General features: G+C 38.0%; 1 protein-coding gene across 1 annotated transcript; it reads left to right on the top strand.

Annotated features, from left to right (window-relative positions):
* The first annotated feature begins 270 nt into the window (after positions 1–270).
* On the top strand, positions 271–12902 carry LOC132098627 (GAS2-like protein 3). The gene is made up of 9 exons (XM_059504700.1): positions 271–431; positions 4740–4795; positions 6481–6658; positions 7874–7983; positions 8063–8201; positions 9315–9378; positions 9836–9971; positions 10470–10577; positions 11735–12902. The coding sequence occupies exons 2-9, from the start codon at positions 4769–4771 to the stop codon at positions 12680–12682; spliced, it is 1710 nt and encodes a 569-aa protein (XP_059360683.1). The 5' UTR covers positions 271–431; positions 4740–4768; the 3' UTR covers positions 12683–12902.
* The last annotated feature ends 514 nt before the right edge of the window (positions 12903–13416 follow it).

Raw genomic sequence — 13416 nt, 5'->3', positions numbered from 1 at the left:
GATATTATGGCATCATTGATACTATTACATACTCTACAATTATTGTATATAATTATTTAATTGATTATTTATAGGCACAGAGAGATCTCAAATATCTTATTAAAAGCATTAATAAGAGATTAACGTGAATAAAGATATATAAACAAAGCCTATGTGAGGCGTCTCTACTCATTTAAATAGGGACCGCCCATCGACTCTCAAGTCCCCGCCCATTACCATTGAATTTATTCACATCTGCGCTATGATTGGCTGCTTTGAACAGCGAATCCTTCTCTACTGAACATTCCAGGACGCGTGGAGAAGAATCTCCAGCTTCAGCTGATGCGCGTCCACGCACCCGTACCAGGCGTGCACGCCCCTGCAGCCGTGGAGCAAAACGTGGATGAAGACAACTAATCACTGACACAACTAAACACACATATTCAACGCTGGTGAGTTTTTTTTCATGTGGTTTTTTCAATTCCAGACTCTCGAAACCGGACGGGAGTAAGTGAGTGAGCGAGAGAAAGAGAGAGGGATGACTTTGTTTGTATGATGTTTATGTGTTTGTTTTAAAAGAGAATACGGGTATAAAATGTCAACAAACCTGTCTTAAGTGATAAAAGCCGGTCTCTTTATTTTTGGCATTTACACTGAAAGATGAGAGTTATAAGGAAGTTGCATGACTTTTCCATTGAAATGCGTGACGACTCACTATGTATTTAAAAATACATCGCACATATTTGAGATAGTGGATCATATTTTTAGGGTTTGAATTGATCAGATCTTAAAATTTGAGGTGTGTGTATCTTAATTTTCAGGTGCAATAGGTTGTATTTAGCAGGAGCATTCAATAAACTGAATGAACAAATATAAAAAGTAAAGTAAAATACTATATGAACTGATCCCTAAAGCAACTGTATTAAATTTCTTCAGAATGTCCAGTTATGACATTTTGATCAAAAATTCTGAATCAAATGCACAGATGTATTGTTTATGAAAAGGCCTATAACATGCATTTAGAAAATATATAGTGTGGATTTCATGGCATCTTGAATTTTGTGATTGTTATGCTTTTAAGCCACCCCAAAAACACCCCATGTCCTGTAGCTTTACTGGCCATCTTCCTGATACATGCATCGGGGTTCTTGAGCTTGAGAGGAGGGTGAAGGGGGAAATCCTGAAATAGATGAATGTTGGGATTAATTTCCCATGATCTCTGGTGCACATGTTATGAATCTTGGATTACTGTTGTTTATTAATGACTCAGAGCAGATGATTAGTGGGATGGAGGAGCAACAGACCTGCTGTGCTTGCTATCTAATGGTTAATTATAAGTGTCTTATAACAACCATGACAAAGGCTTCTGTTTACATTATGCTATGGAGCGTCTCCATTGGTTTTAAGTGCTGGTTTTGCCAGTATTGGTGTCCTGCACAAATAAAGGATCTTTATTGACATTGATGGTTCTCTGAAGAACTGATCACTGAAAGGTTCTTTGTGGAGCCTAAATGGTTCTTCTGTGGCATCACTGCGAAAACCCACTTTTGGAGCATTTATTTTAAAGAGTGTGAACTGCTCTGGTTTTATGTTTTAGAGTACGTATATTGGCATGCATTTCTGGATCTTTTATTTCCGAAGCATTGCGGTGAGGTCATTTTGTTATGGTGAACTGTGTTGATCGCTTTGTTTTGGTGAATTGGATCTTTGTTTTGTAATTGTAGAAGCATGAGAACATAGTTTTTTTTTTATACTTCAACTGTGTGAAGTGATTCTCTAAAACCTGCTGTGACTCCTGTTTTGACTGTGTCCCAAAACCTAGGTGTTTTCATTAACAGCATTTTAAGAATGTTTGTATATTTTTGAGCATTGTGAGTGTATTGCAACTTTTGAATGATGTCAAGGTAGACACTAGATTCAAGACATAGTGTTGGTTAAAGAAATAGCTTGCCCAAAAATGAAATCTACTCCTCTTCAGGCTATCCAAGATGTAGTTGAGTTAGTTTTTTCTTCATCAGATTTTGAGAAATGTAGCATCACATCATTTGCTCTGCAATGGATGCACTGCAGTGAATGGGTGCCATCAGAATGAGAGTCTAAACAGCTGATAAAAACATCCACAAGTAATCCACACCACTCCAGTCCATCAGTTAATGTCTTGAGAAGCCAAAAGCGGCACATTTGTAAGAAACAAATCCATCTAGACATTTTTAACTTCAAACTGTCGCTTCTACAAGTCCATTGGAAAGCTCCCAGTGAAAAAGTTCATCCCCTGTTGTCTATCACATCAAAATCCACCCAGTTATATGTTTAGATCAGTTTTGGCTTGTAAAAGCTGCTTGATCTGTGCAGATTTCTCCCCTTATTCAGACTAGATGACTTTTTCACCGGGGGAAATGTTATTATGGATTATAGACTCATTTTATTAATGATGGATTTGTTTCTTACAAACACCGGCTTCACAAGACATTGATGGACTGGAGTTTGAATTTTGGATTAGTTGTGTGGATTATTGTGATGTTTTTATCAGCTGTTTGGACTCTCATTCTGACGGCACCCATTCACTGCAGAGGATCCACTGGTGAGCAAGTGTTTGCAAATGCTAAATTTTTCCAAATCTGTCTCCAAAAGTGTTGATGGTTCTGCCTACTAATGAAAGCAACTGACAGGCCAATTAAGATCACAAGCAATACCACAAAAAAGCAGGAAGGATAGGGACTTTGATTGATGGCCGGCTATATTTGGGACCCATGTGCAAGCCACTGGTGCACATACATGCACACAAACATGCATGTGCCACGTGTCAGCCAACGGGGATGCGTCTGGAAGCGTGATCCTCTTACGTGATTATATGGTGACATGAGGAGCCATGTGGACATCCCAGCCCTTGCTACCGTTGTGTCGTCGTATTTAATTAAAGCGACAAATCGACTGAAACTCACGCAGACGTTCATTATAGTAGGATTACAATGTTAGAATGCATTGTGTTCTGTCTGATGTTCTGCCCAGCCTCATTTCTGCTCCAAAAGTCACTGTTGTTATCAGAGTTACTCATGATTTTATCTGTCTATGCTATGTTTTTGCCAAAGAGTTTAAATCGTAAAAAAAAATATATATATATATATATTTCTGTGATTTTATGCACCGTCATGTTGTTTCAAATAAATTTCTTTGTTCCATGGAACATAAAAGGAAGTATTTAATTTTAATTAGAGAAATGGTTTTCTTTTTTTTTTTTCAAAGGGAAGGTCATAGTACATAAAAGTGCATTATAAAGCTCATCTAGACTCATGTACTACTTGTATGTAATAGACAATTAGTCATTATTTCGTTGTTATTTATATGATACTTTTCTTGTCCTATTTGAAGTTTAATGGCTATTTGTCACCTTTGTCTTTTGAGAACCTGCTAGATGTGATTCTCTTTTTCATATAGGGAATTATGTCATTTAGGCTGGATCTTTAGTTAGTCATATGTTAAAGGGATTGTTGACTCATTCGTGCATCATAAAAGCTAGTCCATATTTAAATTCTTCTGAAACTAGAACATCAGTTCTAAGTATTTATTTATTCTTTAATTTTATTTTTTACCCCTTTAAGCTTGACAACTATTTTTCACCATCTACTTTTGAGAATCTGCTAAATATGAAAAAGATAATTGCATGTTTTAGAACAACATGAGGGTGAGTAAATGATGACCACGTTTGAACTTCAGACTCAGACACGCGGTGGATTTTGGAGGCACACACTGTTGTAAATAAACACAGATTGGTTAGACGTGTTTCTCGGCTAGTGTGTCCGTTAGTGACGGACTCTTTCCACTGACCGTTACGTTCTGGCAGAGAAATGTGGCCCTTGAGACCCGGAGCCACACTGCAAGTCTGCCACCCGCTTCATAACCCGCAGACATCAATTCTGGGTTTGTGTGTCCTGCTCTGTTCTCCTCCGCTTGACATTTTGTGGGCTTGAAGTGCACTTGATTTGAGCTCTCTGTGGGGTTTTTTCTGTGTCTGGGTGAAGATTGAAAGCGATTGTTTATTCTCTTGGTGCCCTTCAAAAAATGTCCAGATTTTATTGTGTGCTGTCATGGAGGAGTTTGTTGGGAAGGACTGAGCACGAGCGCATGAACCTTGGACTCGCGTGTGTGTGTTTGTGGGGAGCACATGAGGAGGTTGTAACAATAGGACCTTTGTAAGTGCTTGGCTGGGATTGAATGAGGGTTTGCTGAGCGGCTTCACTAGTCATCCTTTGTCAGTGAATCGGTGTGTGTGTGTGTGTGTGTTGCGATTTAATGTGTTTAGGTGCATGTGTTCGTCAGGTGAGCATTTCGCTGAGATCACATGAGTGTGTGACTGACAGTGTGTGTGTGTGAGTGAGTGAGTGAGGGAGTGTTAAGTGTGTGAGTGTGACATTTTTTCTTTTGTTTCGGTGTTTCCTCAGCTGTGCTTATGTTGACTGAACTGTCTTAATCTTGCAGCCTATCTCTTTCTGTCTTCTCTGGTATTTGGTCACAGTGATTTAGTTTGTTTTTTCTTCCCTGTTCTCTATTTAAAACATTTTTTTTTCTTGGTCATCAAAAAATGAGCAATGAGCTGCATGCGATGATTATCCGTCCTGTGACGGGACAGACAGGGTTTAAGAGGAGTAAACTGACATGAACTATGTGTGTTTGTGTTTACAGGAAATAACTGGCGTGTCTGAGCTGATGTGCGTCTGTTTTTATCAGACTCCTTAAAAGGTTTTTATCTGTTTCTCTTTCAGAATGTGGACTTGAATCTCTCTTGTAACTAATGATGGCAGTTCAGGCTGGATTGCAGGTATGCAACTTTATGATTTTATGTGATTTTTATATATGTGCTCTTGCAATTAGAGACAGGTGGATTTTGGACCTGCCTCCTCAAGAACGGTGTTTTTTTTTATCACAGGTGTAATAGTTTGAATATTGTTTTAGAAGAAAATGATGTTGGTGATATTGTGGGTCAAGATCTGAGCTAGTTAGAGAAGAGTTTCATGACAGACAAAGTCAAACAATTATGGCATGGTCCTGTGGTGTGAATTATTCCATATATGATAAAAAGCAAGTCTGGGAGACGGATAAGATGAGAATTATTACATGTTATGGCAGATTTTTTTTTTGTCAAGATAAACCAAAATTTGGATTGAAATTGGATTGAAATTTATTAATTTATAATTGTATGTTATTAAATCCACAGTATTTATAAAATTAACTTTAAGTGAGCATTAGGTGACAAAGCTAATCTAAATTTACAAATTAACATTAAATGCTGCTCAATTATATATCTTATACTTACTGATACCAATAAATTCATTCTCTTAAATCAACTGATCACTTGATGGTTTAGCAAAAACAGTAAATTTCTAACTTCATTTATGCGCACATATACATTAAAGCTATTATATGTTGAAAATCTGCTCTTTTCCTTAAATCTGACTCCATATGGCTTCAGGGCAATGGTTCCCGCCATTTGGGTTCTAAATTGCTTCAAATTTGAAATTTGAATTTGAACATTTCAATTAGATCATCACAGACGTGTGTTACTGGTTTCACACCATCCAGTCTGTCCAACTGTAAAATCTGATGTCATGTGTGAACTGACCACATTATGAAATGCCATTTGAAACATTTGTGTGTGATCTGATTGAACACTAGACTGCTTGAATTGGGTTAATACTATACAGATTGTTTTAAAGCAGATTTGAAGTAAGTGATCAGCTTCTTTAAATATGAGACAAATCCAAATAAAACCGGTGAGTTCATTTGGTGTTGATTCGGTTCACCTCAATAACAATGTTTATGTTGCAGAATATATCTATTGGAAACATTCTGGAAACAAATATTCTTCTAGTAGCATTAATACGTTTATTCAAAGTTATCTGGTCTTTAATAATGTTCTCAAAATGTAAGCACAAAAACAACATGTATACATCATTCATGGAATGTTTCATTTCTGAGATGTTCATATAATGTTAACAAAATTATAAAATGCATTGTTCCCTTAACGATCTTCACGTACCCCTGAAAAAATGAAACATTTTAACAAAAAACTGGACATTAGCTATGTTAGCTAAACATTTTTAGAATATTGTCATTATCCAGCTCGATTCAGGTCGATTCAGTGCAATTAATTCAATAATATTATGGAATATTAAGTATCTATCACTAGTAGTATTTCTCATACTCATTGTTAAGGGTTTGTTTGAATACTTCTTTTACCTTCAATATGTTTGTGAGAAGCCTGTGAGAGGTTTTACCACAAGAGTGTTGCTTTATCTAAATGTTATTACTCCTCTGCTTGTCCAAGATGTCATGTGTTTGATTAGAGCTTGAGTGTTTCAAACTGTCCTGATTTCAGCAGGATCGCTGTATTTCCGGAAAGAGAGAGAGAGAGCGTGGATGGAATCTGTGTGAGGGGTCATTGTGGCCCTTTTGTGTTTCTCTGTGTTGAGCCATCTGGTTTTTCTCTTTCTCTTTCTCTCTCAGGCTTGGTTCGGCGAGAAGTTTGATGTCCCGTTACAGAGTCCTCGCAGCCTGCGCTCTCCCCGGCCCGGCCCGGGTCTGGCTGATGTGTTCCAGTATGACCAGTGGTTGGCCAAGCGGCACGAAGCCACGCTGGTGCCCATGCAGGAGGATCTGGCCATCTGGCTGAGTGGCATGCTGGGTAAACCTGCTAACACAAAACAAGACGTCTATGACTCACTATCAGTGCCCAAAAGTGAAAAATTACTCCCATTATAAGTCTAAATGCCTTTTCCTTTCGTCGGTCAAATAACTGAAACCCAAAGCCTCATCTATCAAGCAAAGAAGTGTGGGAAATGACATTTGCTCTCGTATAACGGTGATATACAACCCCCGAAACAAGAACTCAATCTCTCAGTTTTGGTAGAATAATAGAGGGTGTTGCCTTTACCTGTCTGTCCACATGCTGAACATGTTCACCCGGGTCAAAAGAACATTCAGCCATAAACCTATTGCTCTGTTTGATTTGTTTTGTTTGTTTGTTTGTTTTTTAGATCCTTGTAGGCCTGCACGATTATGACAAATCATAATTGTCGATTATTCCCTTGAAACTGTGATTATAAATATCACAGTTTACACTGAATGATGTTTACACCATTGTTTGTGGTATTTAAACAAAATACTAAAATGTTACTGGTTTTGTGCTGTCGACCTCGTTAATTTTCACACACGGTGCTGGAGGTTGTAGCATCATAAGTGTGAATTTTATGTACTATTCATAGATTTTGGTCATGTGACCGGCACGGAGACCTGGAGATCAAAACAGCCATAGAAATGCAGCATAGGCCTGTCAGGTTTACTTATTTATTTGGCTGATGCTTTTATCCAAAGTGATTTTCACAGTTGGTGGAAAACACAACATGGTGCAGCCAAACCAGAAAACCAACAGAGTCAGAGATCGGAGATTCTACCTGACATAAAAACCCTTGGCATCCATCTAAAACGCTCTATGAACTGAGAAATAGGAAGATTGTTCCTGGTGTGCATCCTCAATCTGGCAACCCACATGAGCATGGAGTCAGTCCAATCTTCCAATACTTTCTTAATGGATTAAGCCACATTTTTGCAATTGTTTTCTATGGGAAAATGCTTGGCGTACAAGTGAGCGTGTTGCATAGCTTGTGTTCATATACTGGGCACATCTGCTTAACTGTATATAGTGTACATCATCAGTAAGGTATGAACTGAATCTAGTCTTTTAATATCACTGTTTAGTATGTTAATATATTAAACTGATCATCAAAGCCAGTTCGTGATGGCATAATGATGCTGAATTCAGTTAAAGGTTATTTAATATAGTCAGTTATGTAGTTGTTCTTGGGTCATTGGAAACATGGAGATATTTGTGTTTTTGCAGGTGAACGGGTGACAGCCGAGCGCTTCATGGACGAGCTGGACAACGGTGTCAAACTGTGTCGTCTGGTTGGAATTCTGCAGAGTAAAATCCCACAGGACTCGGAAGCACAGGTGTGTAAGGAACGTGTGATGTAGGGATGCAGCTCGCAGGACTGTTTGTGCATAATTCACATCTCTGTTTTGTTAACAGCTGCCCTTAAAGAAAATCCAGTTCAAGAAAAACGCCTCCACTGGTTCGTTTTTCGCCCGCGACAACACAGCGAATTTTCTGTCTTGGTGTCGTCACATAGGAGTGGACGAGACCTATCTGTTTGAGTCTGAGGGTTTGGGTAAGAGAACATTAGGTTAGGTTGCAACAAATTCATCATGGAAACAGAAGAATCTGTTCATAAACATTTTATTTTGGATCAATAAATCAAAACTGTCATCAAATTCACACACAGAAAAAAACTAAAACCCGCCAAAATAAAAGTTTGGTTTAACTTGAAGAAATTGTGACAGACGTATTGATATATTATTGTACAGTAGAATGAACTTCTCAACTTAATAATAATAATAATAAGAATATAATGTATTAAAATATTTTTCCATATTTTAATTTCAATAATACATCTCTGTTATGCTGCAGGTTGTTATTCAGCTTTTTTTTTTCACTTTGCTTTTTGAAGCTTTTTTAATTCATTTAAATTACATTTTAAAATATTAATTAAAATCATATTTGATGCATTCATTTGTTTTTTGGTAATATATTTACAAACCATAAAACACAGAATCCAGAAACATTAAAAAACTGAATTCTGAATATGAACAATTAATAGTATTGTTAACCTTTTAATAGTATATTAAAGTGCTAAAAATGTATGAATTCACTTGTTTAGGCGTGTTATTAAAGCATTAAAACAAAATGCACAGAATTAAACCAGAAAACAGAATTTGGGGGAAAAAACTAAACTGATTTCATAGATCTGCTTGCTATGGTTCATTATTATTTTTATAAATTAATAACAACATTTACTACTGAGTTAAAGTTAATAAATGACCTTTTTATAATTTTAAGCCCTTATGAAGCAGGGTTATTATTAACTAAAACTATTAAAAACACTTTCATTAATTGAAATAACGTTGACATACAATTATAATAATTATTAAAAGTAAATTTAATTTATTTGAAGTATAAGTTAAAACACCCAAATTATTAACTGGACAAAAAAAGTATAAATTAAATACAAAAAACAAAATAAAATTAACAAAAACTTATAATGTCCTCTGTAAAAACCTTTAATTCTAATATGTCAACAAACAATACTTTTAGTGGATTCTTAATTAAATATTACCTCTTTTGCATATTTAAAAGAAGCTAAATGTTGTAATGTACTATGATTTATTAAATGTATAGTGATATCTATTAGTTAAACCCTCACCATATTCACTTATGTCACCAGTCCTGCATAAAGAGCCGCGACAGTTGTGTCTGTGTCTGCTGGAGATCGGACGCATCGTCTCCAGGTAAGAGAACCGGCTCTGATGATCCCGCAGGTGACTGATGTCAGGGCGTGCTTTGGGGTCAGAGGTCAGGGGCTGCTTTAGGGGATTTAAAGTTGGGTGGAGGGGCAAATTTGTGTGGATTTCACAGGGTTTAAGTGAATTGGCTTCAGTTCTGTTGTGCTGTAGAGAATCTGAAAGTATAGAGTTTCTAACTGTGTTAGAACACAACCGCGACTGTAAGTTAAGGATAATGTATAATGTAAAGGGATCTATTTTGCAATAATAACCATCTGAATCTATATTACACTAAAACTTTTTTATATAAATTTGACGTGTGAGGAAATCAGCAGTCATTTATGCAACTGAATGGTCATTATACACAAATATTGAATTGCATACATAACATGATTAGCTGGTGAAAGGTTAGGATTTACTGTTAGGACAGTGTGTTGATGGGGTGTTTTGTTTTTTGGTTTAGGTTTGGGATCGAGCCTCCGGTTTTGGTTAAACTGGAGAAGGAAATTGAACTGGAGGAAAGTCTAACGGTGACGGATCACTCGTCTCCAGTGAAAACATTCACTGTGTGCTGTCAGCATGGAGCCCTGTATCACGCCGTGAGTATCACACACACACACACACACACTGAGATCAGCGTTTTAGTTTGAGTTGAAGCATTGCCTTGGTCTTTTTATAGTTTGTATGCAGTATGTATAGCTGCAAAAAAATGGCAATTTTCTGTATGCATGCATTATCCAAATGACAACCTGCAAAATGTGCAGCATACGTCAGTACACACACTGTTTGTGTGTGCGTGTGTGTGTGTGCACTGATTTGGATGGTTTATGAGGACACAAACTTATAACCCTGGCAATCATCTGAAATATTTAAGAAAACCTGTTTGATTTGTTGGATTTTCCTCAATGATGAGGCTTTGCTATTGTCTGTTGAGTGTCTAAACAGCAGCTGTTGTTCAGAGACATGTTTCACATGGGGAACAATTTTGCCCATTTTGTCTCTCAGCCCTAATAACCAGCGGGACACACTAATTTCCATCTTGCAAAAATGAGCGAATTTTCCCTTCATTTCACCCAAACAAACTCCGCTTTTTGTAGGATCATGCGGACCAGGATGACCCTCGCTGTAACTGCTCACAGAAGTTTTCCATCGAGTATCTGTCTGAAGGACGCTACAAGCTCGGAGACAAGATCCTGTTCATCAGGGTAGGAGCAGATTTTGGGACCGTTTTACAAGTCACTATAAAAGTGGAAGTAGCAACAGTCTGAGTGTAAATATCAGAAAAGATTCAAATGTGGGGCTGGGCTTGGTTATATTTATCACTTGTTGATTGGATGTGGGCGTTGTTTTTTTAAAAAGTGGAGGCGGGGTTTAATTGCCTCTTGATGTTTAGAGCTATGAAACCCCGCCTCCACCGGATGATCCAGTTATGATATTTTCATTAAACATTATGAGGTCCAAAAGAAATATGCATTTATATGTTTCATTTAGAAAGTAGAAGCATTTCATGCCTATTTTAAACAGCAATGGTACATTCTGCTAAAATCACATTGCAGAATAGCAGATAAACCTTATGCAAACATACTCATCTGAGTGCACTTTCCTCATGTTTTTATTTTACTGTAACAATCCACTTAATCCAATCTAGTTTTTTAACCAGCACGTGCTGAACTGTCATAATTCACACACACACACACACACACACACTTATCCAGATGATAAAATATTGCCGTTACACTACATGCCAATAAAACAAGTGTTTTTGGAAGTGATGCACCGAAAATATTCGGCCAAAAATGGGGCTGAAATCATCTCTTCCATATTTCTGCTAATTATAGCATGAAGTAAACATGAATGGACATCAAAAAGTTCCTGAAAATGCTTCATGTCTCATGTAATCAATCAGTTAGTGTTTCATCCACAGAAAGAACCTCTGAAAAGCCATTCAATATCATTAAACTCATTAGTCAGTTAGTAAACATAACTACAGAGAGGAGCATTATGACAAAAATATGCACTATATTACATATTCATCATAATTTTACTTAACCTGTTGACTTCAGTATGTACTAATATGCATAAATCTGTCATGAAAACAAGATTTTCAACAACAAATTGGAGTTGAAACATAATTATATAATTATTATTTATGAAATAATTTTGGTTTCAGTTTTTTTTTTTTTTAAATCAACTTTATTTTCGGTTTTAGGCTGAATAAAAACCTTTACCTACACCTTAGATTTTATTTGAGCGTTGAGAATTAAGTACATTTGATTGTTAAATATACTTTCATTTTCATTTCAATAAAAATAAATTTTGATGCATCACTAGTATTTAATTCTGAGTGTGCTTCCTCTCTTAGATGCTCCATGGGAAGCATGTGATGGTGCGTGTCGGTGGAGGTTGGGACACTCTGAAAGGGTTTCTGTTAAAATACGACCCCGACCGCGTGCTGCAGTTCACCACTCTAGAGCAGAAGATTCTAGCCTATCAGAAAGGCCCGTCTGGCTCAGGCCCCGCCCACACAGTGCAGGCCGCGCAGCCCCCCACGATGGACCCCATCGCAGCCGTTAACCTCCTCCCATCCTCATCCTCCACGACGTCTGTGTCCAAATCCAACCCACACACGCCCTGCGGCGTCACCCTGTCGCCCGCTTCCACGCCCTCAATGCCTCGTAAGGCTTCTGCACCCAAGAAGATTTTCCACACACCCACAGCTTCACCGAGAACCACTCCTCTTTCGTCGCCCGCCCCGAAAAGAAGCCCACTTCCCCAGACAAGGGTTTCCCAAAAAGCCCCTTCAGCCAGCTCCAGGACCAAACTGCACCTGCGTGGGTCTCCGTCTCAACCCCGCAGTCCCGTCTGTCCCGAACCCACCTGCAAGCTGCCCAAACCTTCAGCCGCACCGAAAACCATCCAGCGCAACGCCCGCCCGCCTCCGGCCCCTGTCCGCTCGCTGATCGCCCAGAGACGCCCTCCTTCCCCTGCCTCCGCCCTGCACTCAGATTCCAGGAAGGGTTATCCTGGTTCCCCTCGCTTGGCTCCGAATGACCCCAAACAGACGATTGCTCTCGCAAAACCTTCTGTGAAATGCAAGATTAAATCTATAGAGCAGAACACCGTCGTCGTGTCTGTCAACATTAAAACGACCAACAGGAAACCTCTAGTCAGCGGTAACCCTCCCGTCCAGAACAGCGCCTCTAAACCAGCGCCTACGAGCTCTGGCCACAAACACATGGCACGGACTAAACCCAGCCAACGTGACCAACCCTACTTTGAGATGAACAGTAAGAGAAGGGGAAAGAACTAAGAACTCTGGGATATTTATATGGATGCCACATTAAAAAAAAAAAAATTTTTTATTTCATTTAAGTGAAAATGAGGCTGTGATGTGTGCTGTCCATGTAATTCAAACATTGACAACATGTTTTATTAAAGGCGAAGCTATGAAAATGAGACTTAAACATGCTGCACATCTGTCTGTAACGGCCTCGTTTTCATTTAAATTAAATATGACATCATCTGTTTTCTCGGCATCTGCCAAAATGTTCCTCTCGAGCTAAAAAAATCATCAGGATATGTCTGGAAATTGATACATTTTATATTTAAAAAAATGAATACGGTTTTAATTTCATCTTCAGCTACTGTAATTATCGTTATTTTAGCTACGCAAGCTTTTATAGGTTTAGTTTAATTGTTTAAATTCAAGCACGGTTATCTACAAACTCATATCACGGTCAGCATCGTTTAAGGTATTTGAAGTCAGTTCATGTCTGTTACGTGATCTGATTTGACTCCCCATTAGATTATAAATGGATCAGCATCATTTATTAATTCCACAAATCATGTATTTGCTGTATGTCAATGTATTCTGTCGTAAAGCAGTAAGTGTGTGTGTGTGTGTGCAGAATAATGTCTTCATGTATGATGCAGATGCAGGGTGTTCAGATCATGTGCACTGATCTGTAACACTTGCAAATGTCTGCTTTTCTGTTTCCACTTCATATTTACATTAAGAGCACTCTTACTGTATTACATAAGAAA

The sequence above is a fragment of the Carassius carassius genome, chromosome 22, assembly GCF_963082965.1.
Source record: "Carassius carassius chromosome 22, fCarCar2.1, whole genome shotgun sequence".
Classification (NCBI taxonomy): domain Eukaryota; kingdom Metazoa; phylum Chordata; class Actinopteri; order Cypriniformes; family Cyprinidae; genus Carassius; species Carassius carassius.
This window is presented reverse-complemented; position numbering and strand designations above follow the sequence as displayed.

Excerpts from the sequence above, each read along its gene's own strand:
- LOC132098627 (XM_059504700.1), top strand. The coding sequence starts at position 4,769 with ATGATGGCAGTTCAGGCTGGATTGCAG. Across the intron at positions 7,984-8,062 it reads CACAGGACTCGGAAGCACAG|CTGCCCTTAAAGAAAATCCA; the intron begins GTGTGTAAGGAA and ends TTTTGTTAACAG. Across the intron at positions 10,578-11,734 it reads ACAAGATCCTGTTCATCAGG|ATGCTCCATGGGAAGCATGT; the intron begins GTAGGAGCAGAT and ends TTCCTCTCTTAG.